Here is a 21,388-nt window from a genome sequence, read left to right as displayed (position 1 = left end):
AAAGTTAGGATGTTAGGGAACTATTTCATTTTAGGTTACTACCTTGTTTTACATTTTTGTTAATTGCTATGTCATTTGAACATTGAATATTCTTTATTGATAGTTATTAATAAATCATTTATTCATAATTATCAATTGATAGTTTTCTATAGCTTTCTGCTAAAAATTATTTGATAGCAGAATGCAAATGATATATGTTGTGATCTATGGTTTGATTTCAATTTTACAGGTTAAATTTTGGGTTTTTTTGTAAAAACAGAAAGTGTATTTAAAAAAAAAACCTAAAAACAACATCGATTTTTTACAAAAACCGATGTTAATATACACAAACAACATTGATTTTTGAAAAAAACCGATGTTAACATACAACTTAACATCGGTTCCTCAAAAAACCGATGTTGTTTGTGTATATTAACATTGATTTTTGTAAAAAAACTGATGTTAATATCAAAAAACGTTAACATCGGTTTTTTATAAAAACCGATGTTAACTCATAGATTAACATCAGTTTTTGTTTGAAAATCGATGTTAACCTATAAAAATTTAACATCGGTTTTTATGCAAAACCGATGTTAACTTATAGATATAAAAACTGATGTTAACGTTTTTAACTTAACGTCGGTTTTTATACAAAACTGATGTTGATCTATAAGTTAACATCGGTTTTGTATTTAAACCGATGTCAACTGTCAACATTAATACATTTTCTTATTATATAACATCGGTTATTTAGGTAACCGATGTTGTAAATTTTACGTTAACATCGGTTTTTCATACTTTCAACATCGATTAAAAATCGATGTAGAAAATCATAAATAACCAATGTAGAAAGTCCATTTTCTAATAGTGCAAATATCTCAAGAGTCTTGCAATTGCATCCCAATGGTCCTGATTAGGACTATGAGTATATCTACTCAGTGTACCTACTTCATATGCAATATTAGGTCGAGAAAATTTCATTAAATGCAGTAAGCTTTCAATGATTTGGGCATATCGAGTTTGATCAATTTGTTCTGCTTTATTTTTCTTCAATTAAGAATTAACATCATACGGGACACTCACTGACTTAGAGAAATAATAACCAAACTTCTTAAGAAGTTTCTCAACATGTCCTTGGGATAGCAATATACCATCCCATTTCCTTATGATTTTAATTCCAAGAATTACATTTGCTTCACCTATATCTTTCATATCAAATTTAGATTCCAAGAAAGATTTAGTTTTTAAAAGTATATCAATGCATGCACCAAAGATAAGTATGTCATCCATATACAAATATATAATGACATAATCACCATTCATAGACTTTGTGTACACACATCTATCAGCATCACTAGAGGAAAAACCACAAGTAAAGGCTTATTAAAATTTTCATGCCATTATGTTGGTGCTTGCTTTAAACTATAGAGAGATTTTAAAAGTTGGCACACTTTTTTTTTCTAGATCGAGAACCTCACACCTTTCAAATTAAGTCATATATATCTCTTGCTTTAAATCACCATTTAGGAAAATTGTCTTCACATCCATCTAATGAATCACTAACTTATGGATGGCATTTAAAGCTATCAAAACTCGGATAGAGGAAATTCTAGTAGTAGGCGGAAAGGTATCAAAGTAATCTATGTTTGGTTTTTTGAGAAAACCCTTTAGCTACTAGTCTAGCCTTATACTTGTTTATTAATCCATCAGGTTATACTTCCTTTTAAAACTTTGCTCATTTGGGTAAATCAACTAAAGTCTATGTATTGTTCTTCTTGATATAATTAATTTCAATCTTAATGGGTTATTCCCAAAGGTTTTCATCAGAAGAACTAATTGCTTTAGAAAAACTCAAACGGTCATCCTCAACAAGATATGTATAAAAATCATCTCCAAAAGATTTTTCTATCCTATCTTTTACTTTTTCTTAAGTCCTCACACATAGTTTCATTATAGGTTTCAACAAGTTGTTCAAGTATAATATTAACACTAGAACTAGCACTAGATTTTAAAAGGAATATGTGCTCAAATAATTCAACATTCTTAGTCTCCATGATGGTATTGCAATCAAGCACGTGACTCTTAAGGATAAGAAATCTATAACAACATTATGTTCTGCATAACAAATAAACATGCTATCAGAGGTCTTAGGCCCTATTTTCCTCTTTTTAGGATTAGGTAACATCACTTTGGCTAAGCACCCCACACTCTCAAATATTTTAGGTTGGGTCTATATCATTTCCATAGCTCATAAGATGTCTTTCTTGTTTTTCTATATGGGATCCTATTTTGTAAAAAACAAGTCCTCAAAAGAGCTTCTCCCTAAAGTTTGTTAGATGTGGAGGAACTTATAAACAAAGCATTCATCATCTCCTTAAGGGTTCTATTTTTTTTCAGCTACTCTATTTGATTCAAGTAAATATGTTGGGGTTACCTCATGGTTTATACCTTCCTTTTCAAAAAAAAGTCGTTAAACAAAGAGTACTCGCCACCCCTATAAGATCTTATCCTTTTTATTCTTCTATTTAATCAAAGAAACTTTAGTATATTGAGAGAAAACATCTATACAACTAATAAAAAATCTTTTAGCTCATCTAGACATAGTTTGTTTCAAATCACCAAGATCAAAATGAATGAAACTAAGAGGCTCAGATTCACATTGTACAATAGGACATATTTTCTTAGTTAATTTTGAGTATCACATTTCCTACTTTGTTTCTCATGCACGTTGATTAAGCCTAGTCATTGCAATTTGATAACATACGAGAAATTTGCATGACCTAATTCAGCATAACATATATCATAAGAATCAACAATATATACAGAAGTAGATGCATTCTTATTAATAACTTCATAAACATTCAATACAAAAAGTCCTGAATCACAATATCCCTTTCCCACAAACACAATGTTCTTAGTCATAATACTTGTGTTTGATTCAATTCAAAGGACACTTTCACCCCCAACCTTCCCCAACAGTGCTATAGAGACCAAGTTGACTCTGACGGCGGGAACATGTAGCACATCACTCAAAGCCAGTGTCTTCCCATATATGAGCTTAAGAAGAACCTTTCCTTTTCCTATAACTGGAGGAGTCCTGGAATCACCAAGATAGACTTATTATTCTCCACCCCACAACAATGTAAGAGGTAAACACATTTCTATTAGCACATATATGCCTAGAAGCCCCAGAGTTTACCATCCATTTGCTCACATTGGTCGCACCATTGACTTGAGAAATAAAAGCAGCAATTATTTCATCTTTTTCAGCCATGTTAGAAGCAATTAGTTCTGGGACTGTACCTTTTCTAAAATGGTTTCCCTTGCACCATATTTGCCTTGACCGATAAAGCTTTGGCCTTTGTAGAAACACATTCCTTTATGTTGGTATCCTTAATGATGATATGAGTGATAAAGTCTGACAGGGACATTAATGGTTCCTATCCTTCAGGTGTTGTTAGGTAGGGTTGTGTTTTTTGCCTATAGGTCTTCTAGCAACTTGTGGTACTTGTTGATTAGCACCTTGATGTCCTTGTCCTCGATCATTGTCCAATGATAATAGTTGTCGATGATGAAGAATTGTCGTAACACACTTTCAATAGTGTACTTCAAAACAAGGGACTCCCATATCTCCTTTGCTTCCTTATAGGAAAAATAGACATCAAATAACTCGTTAGACAATGTATTCAATAGGGTGTGACAACATACCTTATTTGCTTGATTCCAATGATCAAGCTCTTTGGTAGGTGCTACAGACTTTGGCTTCTTGGTGGTAAGGGCAAAAGCTACCCCATGCATGTCAAGCAGTGTGCCAACATGTTCCTGCTAGCATCGGAAATGTTGCCCGACAAAGACCTCGATCTTAGACATGTCTGGGAGTGGCTTGGCAAAGGTAACATTTGGCACCAGAGGAGTCTACGATAGAGTGACAACATTGGCATTCATGTTTTCAGCCAGGATAAGCCCTTTAGATTGTTGGAAATGATGTAAAAGATCGTAAACAAAGTCTTTCGGGGGCGTGTATGAGTATTGCCCTAAAGGACTTATCTTTGGAATCCCATGCAAGTCCCCTAGGATACAATAAGAACCTCTCGGTCAAGTTGGGCTATAGAAACTAGCAAAGGCGCAAATTTGAACCCATGATTAAAGAAGATAAAAAGGATGTTTCCTCAATGTGAAAAACTCATGTGAGAGACTCATATTTATAGGAGAGGAATGAACCATATGACTGTTTCAATAACAAAGATGGTAATAAAAAGAATTAGTGATGATTGGGACTTAATCCTTGTAATTAATCAAACAGTCAAATGATTGAGGCAAAAAAAGGAAAATCCCATGATTTTTGTAATTGGATCAAATAAAAAAATTGTCACATTTAAGCAAGGATTTTTCGATAGGCTTTTTGAATTCAAAAATAATTCTCAAAAGAATTTAATTGAATAAAAGATAAAAGGATTTCACGGCCCATTAATGCACACATAGGAGGACAAATCAGTGGATTTGCACTATGTCAAGTCCATAAGGCCCAAGCTCATGTGTGCGAGAATTCCACCCCTTACTAGCTACTTTGATAGTCCATATCACAAGTTGATATATAAATACATGAGCTAGGTAATATGGGACTTTGCCTTTTGAAATACTCTTTCTAAAACTCAAAACACAATACAATGTAGGAGTCCAACATTGGGAAACATATTCTTCACCCAAAGATGCAGAAAGTGGAGCTGGAAAAGCTCAATCTCACAAAGCTCTGGAAGGCAAGTTTTGTAGGTATTAATCCTTTTTCTTACTTATCTTGGGATAGCTTGCCTGAAGAAGAAGAGTATGCACTTAGCCTATATGGAGAAAGGGATCACCAATGATCTAGGAGTTCCCTTCAAGGAAGACTGTTGCTCCTAATCAAAATAGATTGATTTTTGAGCATCGACCAATAGACACAAAGGTTTATCCCCTTGGTGTCAATGTGTAGAAAAGTAGAGAGGTTGATCCTACTAAAATGCCTTTCTCTACCCCCTCCCCCCCCCAGATTTTCAACAACTAATGGGTCTCATTTGTGCCCTCAATGTTGTTCTTCCTTGGGATTTAAAAATCAGACTAAAGAAAGTCAAGACTAGGAACTATCAAACTATGGTATTGAGCTCAAAATGAAGCTATCTACATCTAGAGAGGAGATTAGATTAAGACAAGCTTCATTTCATCAGATTTAAAGGCTCAACACTCATTTGCCTGTCATGCTTGGGTCGTAATTTCTTGCTGAGCTACTCCAGAAACTAGTTTTAGATAGCAATTGATAAGCCTATTCTATATCCAAAGGCTAATTGGCACAAAGGTAATGTATTGCTAATCGAAGAAGATGATGATGCTCTACCAACCAGATATGTTAAGGCTCGTCCTGTCAACTTTTTCAAACATGAGCTTGAAGCTCTGAAGCAAAAGACTAAGTTCACTAATCTGGATTGGTACACCGTGAAGAGGTTTTACAGGCTCAAGTAGTGCTACTTTGGTTTGGAACCAGATGAGAAGCCACCTACAAATGCAATTCACCATGAAATTGGTTGGAGTTCTCAACAAACCTTGAACCACATTTGCTTCACTCCTCAAGAGACTACTTTCAACATGGTATGTTCATAGGAAAGGAAGTTATATATTGTGTTTGATTGCAACTTTTCCTTTGTCCGAATAAGTTGTAGATTTTGTTCGCACCTACCTATAACAACAAGTATTACATTGTCTCCTTAAATTGCTTATATTATTGAAACTTAGTTGTTTGGTTAACCCATCAGGGAACAAATCATGCTACACTAAGTGTCTGTCCATTTGTTTTGATTTAGGCTCCACTAAATATAAAGGAACATTTCTTAATGTAGTAATAAATTAACTACAAGTTCTTGTATCCAAAAAAGTAAAAAATTGTACAAAGAAAACTACAAGCTCACTATCAACATTTAAATAGCTATGAATTCAATTTAAATTTTATAAGAATTCAACTTAAGCCCAACCCATGTCTACTAAACCTAAATACTCTAAAGGGTCTTGATTAAGGTCAACATTGAAAGCAAAGTTATTGATGCAACATATGTGATGGGAAGTGAGGAGGGTTTCAATGACTTGTTAGTTGATTAGAATGTTAAGTGCAGAAGTAAGCTTCATGATGATGAATCAAGTATGATTCAAGTAGTTTTGATGATGACAAAAAGCCCAAAAGAATGATGTCAAGATTGAGTCAACAAGTTCAAGATCAAGATTAAAGAAAAGACATCAAGAAGAATCAAGATTCAAGAGAAGATAAATTCAAGATTCAAGAGAAGAAACCAAGAAGTAACAAGTCAAGACTTCACAAGGGAAGTATTGAAAAAGATTTTTCAAAAACCAAACATAGCACAGTTTTGTTTTACAAGAAAAGTTTTCTCAAATTTTTCTAAGTTACTAGAGTATTTACTCTCTGGTAATCGATTACAGGGGTAATCGATTATCAGTGGTAAAGTTTGATTTCAAAAGCTTTTAACTGAATTTGTAACGTTCCAAATGATTTTTAAATGGTGTAATCGATTACAATATATTGGTAATCGATTACCAGTGTATCTGAACGTTGAAATTCAAATTCAATTGTGAAGAGTCACATCTTTTCATAAAATGCTTTGTGTAATCAATTGCATGGTTTTGGTAATCGATTACCTGTGACAAGTTTTGAATAAAAAGTCAAGAGATGTAACTCTTCCAATGGTTTTCTCAAGATTTTCTCAAGGTTATAACTCTTCCAATGCTTTGTGTACCTTGACTTGCATTCAAATAACTTTTACAACTTTTAAACTTCTTTGAACATCTTTTGAGAAATCTTGAAACCTTTGCTTATCATCTTTCTTCTTCTTCTTTTGCCAAAAAGCTTTCTAAGTTTTCTGTTTTTCAAACCTTGTTCTTCTGCAGAAAACAAAAGTGTGCTATATCTTTTCATTCTCTTCTCCCTTTGCCAAAAAGAATTCGACAAGGACTAATCATCTGAATTCTTTTTGTGTCTCTCTTCTCCCTTTTCCAAAACAACAAAGGACTAACCGCCTGAATTCTTTTATGCCTCTCTTCTCCCTTTTCAAAGAATTCAAAAGGACACAGTCTGAGAATTCTTTTGATTCTTCCCTTTCCCTTAAACAAAAGATTTCAAAGAACTAACCGTCTAAGATATCTTTTGTTTCCCCTTTACAAAGATTCAAAGGACTAACCGCCTGAGAACTTTGTCTTAACACATTGGAGGGTACATCCTTTGTGGTACAAGTAGAGGGTATATCTACTTGGGTTGTTGTAACTGAGAACAAGAGAGGATTCATCTCTTGTGGATCAATTCAAGTGGAGGGTACATCCACTTGGTTGTTCAAAGAGAACAAGGGAGGGTACATCCCTTGTGGATCTTTGCTTGTAAAGGTTTTTACAAGGTTGAAAGAAATCTCAAAGATCACAGGTTGCTTGGGGACTGGATGTAAGCACGGGTTGTTGTCGAACCAGTATAAAATTCTTGTGTTTGTCTTCTTCTTCCCTACACTCCTTAATTTCCGCTGTGCACTTTAATTATCGCTTTTACTTTTGGTTAAGTTTCTATTTCTGTTCTTTACTTTCTTAATTTTGTAGTAAAAGTCTAATTGAATCTAGTAACAATAAGAAGGATAAGTTTTTAATTAGTCAATGTACATTAATAATTAATTCAACCCCTCCTTTTTAATTATTCCGAGACCACTTGTTCAAACATTAAGAGGTTGAGTTAAGGATGTAATTAGTCCATTGATTCCTAGGAATACAAAGAATAGGAAAATTAAGAAAATTTTAATTTTTAATTCAATAATAATCTTTCACTTTTTTTATAACTTATGGTTTTTCCGAGAAATAAAATTCCATATAATCTAAATAAAAGGAAACAAGTAAAGATTATATATTTATAATATCATTAATTAATATATTCATAATTAATGCTATAAATATGTTAAAAATATGATATTCAATTACAAAGGAAATAAAAATAATATATTTCTAATTTCCCAAATAAAATCTTAATTTTGAAAGGATACCTTTCTTAAAGTCATTTTTTCATTTTTGCACTTTACATGGAAAGTTAATTTTGATATTAGAACAGCCACATCCTCTTTTACACCTTAAATCCTTTATAGCTCACGATTATACCAGAGTTCTTAATCAGCTATTTTACATTCAAATAAGAGTAAGAGTAAGAGTAAGAGTAAAGTATAATTGCTGACAAAGAGTCTTGAGGTCTGAGGTAGAAATTTTAATCAAAATTTGACATCCATATATACGATTAATGTTATTGTAACAAATGTACATTTAATGTATAGTATCTCGTTATTCTGATAAATTATTACCGCCTTTTATAAATTTTCCACTTTTTGCCTACTTGACCATGTCAAATCCTGGCCGGTGACCGGTGTCTAAGGAATTCAGACAAGCCATAAAAAAATTTAGATGCACCGCTGTAATTCACTTCGGATGCATCCACTTCTGACAGAACAAATTTATTATATTGATTAGGTAAAAACCAAATTAGTAAAATATTAAACAAGACATGAATCCTGTTGTCAAAAGAAAATAACTTTGAGATTTTTGGGCCACAATTCGATCCCAAGAGAAAAGCATAAACAAAAAGTCTATCGCATCTCACTCACAATAATAATAATAATAATAATAATAATAATAATAATAATAATAATAATAATAATAATAACACGTGCATTCACATTCTGCATTACGTCACCTTTTGCTTCCTCTTTTATTTCCTTATTTTATTGTATATGTGAAAATCAAGGAATAGACGAAGCAGTTGTAGCTAGAAAGTCAAAATAACGCGTAAATGAGTGATATGATGGTGATGTAATGATTCACAATATCTTTCGCTAATGATGAAATTTTTAATCTATTGTATACATATAAAAAGGTTTTGATTAAAAAAATGAGTGAATAGGCAATTTAGTCCTTGAGATTGTAACCAGTTTGCATATTAGTCCTTAACTTAAATTTTAATTCAAAATAGTCCCTATATTTACATCCGTTATGCAAATAAGTCCTTGCTGTTAAAATCTAATTTATTCCGTTAGTCAAATGTCTATTTGGCACACCTCAGTCCACGTAAGCAACCCAATGTGACAAGTTTGAGTCCAATGTGGCAAGGACTAAATTGAAAAATCTAAAGAAACACAAATTGCTGCAGAATCATTACCCCACTCTTTCAAACACGGTATAAATAGGGTAAGCTTCCTTCATGGCATCAAAATCGGCATCCAAAATATATTATTTGAAGCAATTCATGGAGAAATAGAATTCAAAATATTAAGAACAACAATTACATACGGGTCAGGCGAAAAAGAGGAATTTGCAAGCTGTTCATCAGGAGGGCTTCCATCAAATGAGACAGCATGTGCAGCCCCGGCTGAGTAGCAAGCAGAAGAAGAGGCTGAGAAATTCTTGAGCCATGATCCATGCAGCAAACTCGAATCCCGGATCCTCCTATTAGCATCAAAAGTAGAACACCCAAAACTCAAAGGACCATACAATGGTTGTAGTCTCCTTAGATTCACACTACCCCTCAAGCAACCTACAGCAGGCTTTGTGAAGTCTCGCACACTACCACGACCTGAGATTAAGCCATAAGCATAAACATCTCCCAGCATAGCATTGGAATGTGAGGCAGTAATCATTGATTTTGTGTGAAGTGTGTGACTTGAAGTGAGCGAACAAAGAGGCAAAGCTGAACTTCTGTACAAGGATGTCGGCACTCCTTGTTGCCTTGTTATTGCTTCCCGAATGCGACAGTAAATGGTTGCATTCAGCCTTGAGAGAATGCCAGGCATGATCTTATTCCCCTATGCAAAAATACCCTTAATTCAGTTTCCCGATTAAGAATAATGTGAAACCACGGGTGTGATTTGAATTAACAAAACTCATTCCTTTTTTACCCCCACCAAACCTTGCTTCAAGAGTAATGAACCGCACTCATAATCTGAAATGTTGAAATTTGAACAAATATTATTCGAAGTTTCTAACTTCATGAAAACAAACACCCCACCAGATGCAAAGAGCAAGTACTAAATAATTGATATTATCATTTGTGAGAGAAACCCCCAAAATGTTTTGACTTGGGAAATATCTTTTTATTGAGAAGCAAATGTACTGGGACTGTATCAATTTTGCATCAGTCAATAATGGATTTCATCAACCTGTTCAATACTACTTAGGCACTATCTTATATTTAAAAAAAAATTGAATATGTCAAAGCCAATTAAAAAAAAATGAAGCGGTTTAAAGTTAAACAGGGCACTCAGAAAAAAGTTTAGGCATGAATTCCAATGTGGTCCCACCGTAAATTAATACCAGCAAGAAAAAGAAGATGGATTCTAATGTTCTATGGCGTACCTGTTGAAGGAGGAGTTTCCTGTTGAAAGAGCAACAACAAGAACAAAATGCGGCGGTGAATGAAACACAGGAGGCTTGTAACGTCAATGAAATTTTTTACTTAGGAGGCTTGTAATCTAGAGATGCTCAAACAAGACGATGGTCAATTAAGAAATCTGAAAGTGGTTACAACAGGATGGAACAATTTCTTGCTTCAAGATTGAGGGAAATTATGAAGGCAAACTCCTGCGACTTTTTTATGCCCAAGGTACACCAATAGGTTTTGCAAAAGGGTTTGGGTTGGGGTTTTGGTTTGCAATTCCACTGGAGGAGGGCAGAGGGGGGTTTGGGTTTTTGGGGGGTTAGGGTTTTGGAGGGGAAGAGGGGAGAATGGGGGTGGAGGAGGAATGCGGAGTTGAGGGTGGTGGTGGCACCGGGAAGAAGATGAAGAGATGACATTAGGAAGGGGAGAGAGGGAGAGGGAGAGGGAGAAGAAGAAGATGAAGGATGACGAAGAAGAAGCACAGTGGTTGAGTGAAGGATGACGAAGAAGAAGCACAGTGAAGAAGAAGGACTATTTTGCAATACTACCAATAATAGTGCCACGTTAGTTAGCCTACGTGGCACTATAATTGCCAACAATACATCTCATTAACGACGTTAACTTCGAATGTAACGGTAAGGACTTATTTGCATAACGAATGTAAAGATAGGGACTATTTTGAATTAAAATTTAAGTTAAGGACTAATATGCAAACTGGTTACAATCTCAGGGACTAAATTGCCTATTCACTGTAAAAAAATTGATTCTATCGAATGATCTGACTTGATAATCTTACATTTATTCTTTCTAAAATTATTAAATAATATTATTCAATTCAACTAATTCATTTTAATGATTTCTATTTCATTCATTAATGATACTATTAAGTGATACATTTTTTATATTTGGAAATAATTATAATTTAAATTATGTATGAAATTAAAAAAATAATAATTAAAAATAATTCAAGACTGAATTGACTCATTATATTTTAAATTGATTCTAAAATTTTTATATTATATGATATTCAATTTATTTAATGTATTATAATTATGATAATTTTTTTATTAATTATCATGATTTTCTATAATTTACATGTATAATTAATTTACCAATTATATATGTTTTTCAAACATTTTACAGGTTTCCGTATACATTTTATTATTTATATAATTATTCTATTAGTATTTAATGTAATAAAATTCTATATTATTATTTTTAAAAAATTGGTATATTTTCTCTAACAAAGGTGTATAATTATTCTTGTGTACAAAAGTTTAAAATTTGATCAATTTTTTTAACATAAGTATATAATTATTTATCAATATTTAATATGAATATTCTATTAGTATTTAATGTAATAAAGTTCTATGTTATTATTTAAAAAAGTTGCCACATTTTTTCTAATACAGGTACATATACAAAAAAATTTAATCTGATACATTTTTTTAACATAGATATATAATTATTCCCATATGCAAAATTTTCTTATTTGATAATTTTTTATTTTAAAAATATATTTTTAAAATTTTAACAACTTTAATTTAAGTATTCTAAATAATATATTATTATTTAAATTTTTTTATTAAACATTGATTTTAACCAATTTACCAATTATGTTATATTATTAATACTTTAAAAATAAATTAAACTAGATCATATCTATAATATATCCCAATGATTCTATTAATTTTATCAATATTTCTAATAAATTGATCTTATTATTTATAATATTTTCGTATATATGATAACTTAAAAATAATTAATTAATTAATTAAATTATTATAAAATAATATTTTATCACAGGAACAAATGTTATTTTTGACCAAATTTAGTCATCAACAAAGTTATTATATACTTTTTAATGGTAACAAAGTTAGAAAATAAAAAAAAACATGCAAAATATTATCAAAATAAAGGGAATAATCCGACCTGTGATAACACCCCGTGTGCATATAAAAATATATTTAAATATTTATTAACATATATACTAATATACATGTATTTAAATTTAAATCAAATAATTAATAGTATATAAAAATTTATTCTTATAAATTATAAAATATGAATTTATTATCCATACAAGACATAAAATACAAAACTAGTAATATATATATATATATATATATATATATATATATATATATATATATAATTCTTTGATGCATTCATAGAAAGGCAAAGTCAAACAAAATTGAAAGTATAAGAGTATTCTTACCTTTAATACACAATATAAAAATTCTGAAGATGTATTTGATTTCTATTATTATTATTTTTCATAGTTAAAAACACAACCTGTGATTTTTCTTAATAACCAAAGAACCCGAAAAAAAGGAAGAAATGGTCCTTAGAGTTGAATGCACCGGTACTATGATCCTTAATAATATTTTTTATCTAACACTTAATAAAAATATTATTAAATTTTTTATAATATAATATATTTTTATAATATTTTATCAAATGTTGTATATAATTCATGTTACAACAGATTTTAACAACATGAAGTACATACAACATTTTGATAAAATATCACAGAAAAATATTAGTAATATTTATTTATATTTAAGGTTATTTTTAAATATTGTAAAAAAAATTTAACAATATTTTTCCTAAGCGTTAGCTAAAAAAAAAATTAGTGAAGATCATATATGTAATACTGTATTCATATTAACACGCAACGAAAATTAAATATTATTAGAAAAAATAATATATAAGTAGTTTCTTAAAATTGTCACTAAAATTTTTGTGATCCATATATATCAGTGACAAAAAAGCAATGTTTGTCACTGAATTGTCATTTTGATTTTTTGTTACATGATAAGAGCATGTGTGAATTGGTTTCTAGCTGTGGCTACTCATTTTCTTTTGAAATGTCAGAATTACCAGAATGCAATCATTTTCACTTTAACTTAAATTTTAAGAAAATTATGTGTAGATATATAAATAAAAAAATTAAATTTTAGGGGAATATGTAATTACCATAAAAATATTTTTTAATATATATATAAAGTTTGTCTACGGAATTACCAAGATGAAATATAATATTTTAAAAATAATTTTTTCATAACATCATTTTAAAAACAACAAAATAATTTTAGTTATTTAAATTAAAGAGTAATCCTATACTCTTATCATCTTAATAATTATTCTAAAATATTTTATATGAAAAGATAAAATTATTACCCTCTTAAAAAGAGGGTTAAAAATTATTTAAAGGAAAAGCGTTAAATTAGCACAAAATATTGTAAAAAATATCTTATCCAACAAATATATAACTAGATAGCTCAAATATAGGCTTTGTCACCATTTTGTGATCATTATCTAGTTACATTTGATAATTGTTTGTCAGGTTTGCCGGCCATAAAGCTTGGTATGGGTCTTGAATCTTAAATGTGAGGACAATTTTGTCAAAGATGCTTTCATAGTTAACCAGATAATCACGTGCCTCTAAATTGTACGTGACTTGAACTTGTAAAGCTAATCAGGACAAGACTGAAAGATAAGAAACACTTCCTGTAATGACAAATGTTTGCCTCACGGACACTTCATTCCTCTACCTCATATTCTTGGCCTATTCACCATTATACTCATTTTATCCCAAATGATGTCAATTTTAAAACTAATACAAATTGGTTTGGACATGGCACGTGTAATCGTACGTTGTGCTAAATCCAGCTATATTTGGCTATGATTTCTTTCTCACGAAGACATCAATTTTTTTTTAGATTTCAAAGAGAGATGGTTTTTTTTATCAGCAAATAAATACTTATATTAAATAAACAAACGATATAAGACATATCTTCAAAATAATTAGAAAATCAACCGCAACTCATTCTAAAGATTTCTATAATCAACCGGTGAACATTAAAACTGCCATACCCACAGGTTACACTATATTTACAGAATGAATGAAAATATTAAGTAACCCAATTAGGGTCATCAACACCTACTAAATCCACTCAAACAAGCCTCTCACAAAATTGATTATTACACATGCATGGAGACAAAACATGCAGTCCCTGCTACCTTATATTGGTCCTTCCTTTATACATCCACTAAAGTTTGAGACCCATTGCAATAATAATAGAAAATATACATATTACATCACCTAATTAACATCGATATATATAAAAATCGATGTTAACAAATATATAGTGATATTTTTGTTAATAAGTGGACTTGGTTAACATCGGTTTTGAGAGAACTAATGTTAAGAATTGAACTCAACATCGATTTTATTTAGAACCAATGTTGAGACTTGTTTGTTAACAATGGTTTTAATATAAACGGATGTCGTGCTTGAGCCTAATAATAAAACTCAAATGTTCTAATTCTCGTTTCAGCTTTCACGCGTGCCCAAACCTCTCTTTGTGTCCAAAGCTTTGTCAAGTCCTCAAATCTCGTCATCACCACCATTGTGCATGTCGCCATCGCATACTTAGTTTCACTGGCCCTCGCCTCTCATGACCACTTACTAACTTTCTTCATGCCGAAACTACTCTGGAAATGTCGCCAGTCGTCATCGGTGCTGGCCCTCGCCACTCATTGTCATTGTCATCATCGTTGGTTTGAGGTTCAAATATTGTTTTCTTTTGCTATTTCCAGTTTCTTATTTCTTATTTATATCGTTGTTAGGGTTCTAGGGTGTGAGCTTGATTTTAGAGTGAGAGTCTCAGGTTAAATTGGGTGATGATTTGTACTCAGAGAAAATGCTAAAGAAAGAAACTAGTTAAATTGGGATATGACTGACGGTAGGAAGATGAATGCATAAGAGTTGAGTTGGTTACATGATTATTGGGATTGGAATCACTACTCCAAAAAATGTTTCTTACAACGTGCCATAGACGACTGTTGTCAGAAACAGTCATTAAAGACAACGTGGTGACAATCTTGTAATTAGATGGATTGACAACGAAGACGATATTCAAATAACCGTCATGGAATTGTGAGTTTAAGGACGGTTATTCGAAAAACCATCATTGAAGAGTAACTACAACGATAGATTTTTAAAAATTGTCATACTAGACCTATGACTTACAGAACTTGTTTCTCACGCAACTCTCTCTCACACTAACCCTTTCCTCTCACTTGCGTTTAAGCTTCTTCTCTCCTTTCGTTCATTGTTGTCGTACCTCGCTCATTGTTCTCTCAATAAACTCCACCAAAACACACCCGCATCTCTTTTTTCTCCATCTACTTGTTCTTGAATCAAATATCTACAACTCTTTCTCTTTCTTTCTCTCTCTCTCTCTCATTTTCTCATAATTTTTCCCTTGATATTACCATGACCGAACCAATAGAGCCATCCATGTCATCTTCATCCCTGAGGGACCCAACCACTGTGGTTCACCCAAGGCACGAGCCCTTTGAGCATGACCTCTTGCCAATCCCGCGCAAACCCTAATTTTGTTGAAGCAGAAGCTTCTCGAGTTATCCTCCAATCGACGACAATCTTCGTGTCACTGTAGATCTCCATTGATCATGATAGGCTCATCCTCAACCTCGCCTCAATTTTGCACTTCGGCTCCAAAGCTCTCGTCATCGCCAAGCTTGGCAAAATCAATTATGTCAGCGTCGACGTCCATGATCTGGTTTTGTTCCTCTACATTCGATCCTACAAGTGGCTCCTCTTGTGCACACATAAGGACTCCGCAGTTGTCACCAATGTCTAGCCTTCTACCTCTACCTCTGATGGCTACTTGTCCTCTCTCTCATCACTTTAGGTGAATTCTTCATTTTCCTTCCATCCTAGCTTTTTTTGTGATGCAATTCGATGTGTTATCATGCGCTATTAGACATTGAGGTGTTGTTTTGGACCAATGCATGGCTTAATTGCTAAATCTTGGATTTATTTCTTGTGTTTACTTTCACATTTGAACCCTTGGATTTGGTATTCTTTATTTTTTTGGTTGGTGTTTGGTGCTTTTTTGTTCATGATGATTCTATTATTATTTGATTTCCGTATTAAACTACTACAATTTCATGTTGAGTGATTTTTTTGTTGATTTGATACTAAACTAGAAACATTGATTCTAATATTGAATGTTTTATAGCTCGTACACAACAATAGTCGATGGTTTATGTTGTCCCAGGCTAATGAAGAGGTGCATCAATTGTTGTATCTGCAAAAGCACTTGGCTAACATTGTGTCTTTTCTAGCATAGCCTATGGAGGGAGAAGGCGAAGAGTCCCTGGTTTGTTAATTTACTGTATGCTACCTATGGGTTCTTGCTGATTTTGACTTCAAGCCATTATTTCTTATATTCTCAATACCAAACTTTGCATATGGAATCAATCTTGTAATTCGTATTATATGATGCTTTGGTGAGCTCAAACACTAACCCGAAAGTGATTGAGTGCCATGGAAAGTAATTTTGCATTGTTAGTTGCATTCTTTTTTGTGTCCAACAGTTGCTCCTAGCTCCTGCAAATAACGCTATTATTTGTTGCTTAATCATATTGGTTTATTGTTTAGTGTTTACTCGTTGCCATATATTTCATCCAAACTTGATATTTTGTGTTTACACTCAAGAATTCAACTGTTAAGAATTTTGGTGCAGATAGATACCCTTTCATGTATCCTTCTAGTATGGTTGAAAATTTGTACTATGATTTTATGACATTTCACTAGCTTTTCAGTATCCTTGTGGAGGGCAGAAACATGATTATATACTATGTCCCACTCTCATTTGATTTAATTAGGGTCATGGTTGTGGAGATATTGATCCTAGGTAAGCCTTTAACTCTTAATATTATTTTTTCTTATAAAACTACAAATAAATGCAATTACATCCCATATAAGCTTCTGCTTTCTGAATAAATTGGTTTTTAGTTCTTAGTATTCTAACTTGAGCAATAAAATGATTGATGTTTGCCTTTGGGTATTATTCAAATAATATTTTTTGTAAAAAGGTTTTAAATTGAAAGAATAAAAACTTTGATACATGAGTATAAACAAAAGATTGTTTTGTAGATAAACAGACTGATGTACAACTTCAACAAAATCATTCAAATAATATGGCCTCAATTTTTATATGCATTGAAGAACAAAACTGTAGCAAACTTAGCACATTTAAAAAGCACATTAAAGCTACCTTCATATTTTTACTTGTTAATGTTTTCTCTGTTTATGTTCTTTTATTTTTTATGTCAAGCGTAGATTGTTCCTATTCTTGATGTGGTGATCTAGAAACTAGGAGCACTTACACTATTGATTTCTCAATATAGAAAATTTTGATAAACTAAATTGCTTTAGACACCACCCCAGTGGAGAAGTGCAAAATCCACTACTAAAATAATGATTTATTATGACACACTAATAACTACGGTCGGCCATAAACGTCTTTGAAAATAAGATAATGGCAGTATTGTAATTAAACGCATTAATATTATGAGTTTAAGTACGGTTATTCAAAAACCATAGTAATTGAGTTATATACAAAGGCGGTTTTGTAAAAACACTGTCTTTAAACGTTTACACTTTCTTTCTTTCATTGGGCAGCGTGCAACCTTTTCGCTTTCTCATTCGTACACGCTCCTTCACTACTCACAATTTCAAAATCCCTAAAACACTCACCCTAATCAATCATTTACGCTCCATTCTTCTTAAATCTATACCAACAATAAAAAAAATCGTCAACAACAACCAATCCGCCCCCTACGACACCACGTCGCACGCCCTATGCCGCAACCTCGCCTCTGAGATGCTCCACCCCTCACGCGTCAGCTCGGAGTTTGGGTTGAACGCACTTTACGACTCCGTGAACGGCGGAGGTGATGTTTGGATCAACGAGAACTGCTTCCGCATCGTGCGCCAGCTCAGAGAAGGTGGCTTCACCTAGATGCATGTACCGTGTCTACCTCTCTGCAATCTAGAGCCAAAATGGGGATTCTTCTCCCTCTCTTTTTCACTCTATGCTACTTCTTCTCTTTCATATTGTCGTATTTTAACTACGTTTTCTCTGCTTCTTGTTCAGCCTTTCAAGAGGTATGTTAAGATCGGGAGGGTTGCCCAAATCAACTACGGCAAGGAATATGGCAGGCTCATCGTCATTGTCGACGTCATTGACCAGAACAAAGTAACTCCCCCACCACCACCCAAGTTCTTACCTTTATTCACATTTACACACATCCATTTGCATGCTTTCTTAGAATTAGTTCTTGCTTTGTTGATAATCCTAATAATATTAGGCTCTTGTCAAAGCCATGGAGGATGTTGTTTCGTTGCTTTTCTATCGATTATTGTTATTGTTAATTTTTATCAATAGGTTATAATTGAAAATATTTGTTTCTGTTACTTGTTAATGAACAGATGTTAAGACCAAGTGAGAGAAGAGTTTATGGGGCAGGAAACTCATTGTCAGAAAGAGAAGGGCATCCCTCAATGATTTTGATAGGTTCAAGATAATGTTGGCCAAGATCAAGGTATAATTTTCTCTCTTATTTGATTGCAGTTCTTATTAGTTAATGACCTTGATGCACATGCTGAAACTGAAATGTGTGTTTCACTGTATTGTTATGTCAATGTGTGTCTTGGTTTTATTCAATTGTAATTTTTGGATTTTTTTAATTTGTGCAAAGGGCAGAGGTTTTAATTTATGCATTTGCAGGGCTTGTTTTGGAACCACTAAATATTGTCATGCATGGCTCAGAAACATGGTTTGAAAATTACTAATTCCTTATTAATTATATAATTTGTTCTTTCATTAGTTAAAGCTTGATTGGGGATAGCTCTTGATGACCAGCCTTGCAGCAATCCAGATTGTCTATATCTTCATGAGATTGGCTCTCAAGAGGATAGTTTCACAAAATATGAAATAATTTCAGCATACACTAGGTATTTTTCTAATCTTAAATGAGCTTTCATGCAAGGCCTGTTATGATTCTGTTGAAAGATAGAAACTGTTGAATGTTTCTTGTCCTGGTTGCATGCTAGTCCTGGTTGCAAAGCTGAGGCTAAAATATTACTTTCATGCAATTGGCAAACTTTTTTTTTCCTATAGTTAGTTAAAGGCTGCATGTATTTTTTAAATTGATTCAGATGGGTTTTGTTGGCAGTTGATACATGATTGGACCATTCATTTTCCCTCTATTCTATATTGTTTTTATTTTATCTTCTGTTATCAAAATCAAAAGATGGTGTTTAAATCCGTTCATAGGAATCATTAAATTCTAGATTGCTCTGATTTATTACGTATAATTTCTTTTTTTCCCTATCTAATTAAAGGTTTCAATTGCTTTTGAAAGTTATATTTTAGCCTGAGCTTTGCACAGAATATATATTCTTTTGAGAGTGGCAATCTATGTTAGTTATATTATTAACAAAATATAGTTAATTATTTTAAGAAAAAGGATTTACTAAAATAAGTGAGTTTTTTTTTTCAATAAATAAATAGACTGGAACAAGGACACCTTCTTATACTCCTCTGTACACGGTACATTAGTTTGTATTTTGAGAATTAGTTGAATTCTTTATGAGGTTACTAAGATAGAGTAAAAAGATATATATAGCTTAATATAATGGATGATACTGTGTTCTCTACCAATAAAAAGCATGCTACTATTTAAATGATACTCTGCCATCAAATACTACCTTAACAAATAATGAATGGGTAATTCTATTTTTTTTATAATATCATTAATTTTTCTAGTTGTTAAATATAGAATTTTTTATGTTTCTAATATGTTAAATATTTTTACTTGCAACTTTGTCAATTCCATTAATAAAATTATGCATTATGGACATCATGAGAATTTTTTATGCATCATTCTGTGCCGAACTTTAAGATTATACTTGTATTGTCAATTCCATGTACTTTAAAGTTTTAATTTCTTGCAAAATTGCTCTCCTGAAATATCTTCTTTGAGATTAACTTGGTTGCAGTGTGGACTATACTACGTGCATCAGATTTTTTTAAAAGGTATTTTCTCTTCTCCCACGTGTTGCTTTATTCACATACCATAGATTAAAATTCTGACATTCTACATAGTGTGGATACACCTCTTAAAAATAAGATGCTGATTGTTTATTCACGTATGTACATATTGTTGATTATAGATATACTATCTTGAAAGATCCTTATTCACGTAGTTGAAACAGCATAAGAAACATTGTTTATTCATGTATGTACATATAATTATGTAGTCCTTACACGTATAAGTTATTAGCACTAATTAATTAAACTAGAAGGATCCTTATTGTACTTTAGTAATTTTTCTTGATCATGAGAGTTCTCTCTCTTTATTTAATCATAGCTCCCAGTATTATGTTTTTGGATCATTCCTATTGTTATTTGTCTTAAAGGTCTAATAGAAATAAATTTAGAGTTTGTTTGAGATAGTTGTAAAAAATAAATTCTTATGTTACTAAGTCCCAAAACATGAAAACTACTGATAGCAAATAATGCTTTTATTATTTTTAAATTTAATATTTTTTTGTCAAAATAACATTCTAAGACGGTCGTTAGCAAAGAAACGTCTTAGAAAGTTACCTTTCTAAGACGGTGGTTAGCTAAGCAATGTCTTAGAAATGTAACTTTCTAAGACGGTGGTTAGCAAAGAAACGTCTTAGAAAGTACCTTTCTAAGACATTTCTTAGCTAACTACCGTCTTAGAAATTTACCTTTCTAAGACGGTCATTAGCTAACGACCGTCTTAGAAGGCAACGTTTTTTTAAGACGCGTTTTATAGGCCCGTCGTAAACTTTCGACGACGTTAGATTCAAAGACGGTGCTCCACCGTCTTTGTATGTTATTTTCCACCGTCTTTGTTTGTGTTTTTTGTAGTAGTGATCACACAAATTTCTAATGTATATAGCCTTAGTAACTGTCTACAACTGTCATTTCTTTCTAATAATTGAAACATTTGTTATACCACAGGCCAATATTATTTTAAAGCAATAAATTTAAATTGTTTTATTCAATAACATTTAACTTCCTCAGTTTACTTTCTAGTTCCAACCAAAAAATATGGCCTAGAGTTTCG

General features: G+C 32.1%; 1 protein-coding gene across 1 annotated transcript; it reads right to left on the bottom strand.

Moving 5' to 3' along the window:
* Positions 1-9,275: 9,275 nt before the first annotated feature.
* LOC102668131 (uncharacterized) lies at positions 9,276-10,464 on the bottom strand. Its single transcript, XM_041009043.1, has 2 exons — positions 10,384-10,464; positions 9,276-9,833 (listed from the first exon to the last, which is right to left on the bottom strand). Exon 2 carries the CDS (start codon positions 9,819-9,821, stop codon positions 9,276-9,278), a length of 546 nt encoding a protein of 181 aa, XP_040864977.1. The 5' UTR covers positions 9,822-9,833; positions 10,384-10,464.
* Positions 10,465-21,388: the final 10,924 nt, after the last annotated feature.

This window comes from Glycine max, chromosome 14 (genome assembly GCF_000004515.6).
Source record: "Glycine max cultivar Williams 82 chromosome 14, Glycine_max_v4.0, whole genome shotgun sequence".
Classification (NCBI taxonomy): domain Eukaryota; kingdom Viridiplantae; phylum Streptophyta; class Magnoliopsida; order Fabales; family Fabaceae; genus Glycine; species Glycine max.
This window is presented reverse-complemented; position numbering and strand designations above follow the sequence as displayed.

Excerpts from the sequence above, each read along its gene's own strand:
- LOC102668131 (XM_041009043.1), bottom strand. The coding sequence starts at position 9,821 with ATGCCTGGCATTCTCTCAAGGCTGAATGCAACCATTTACTGTCGCATT.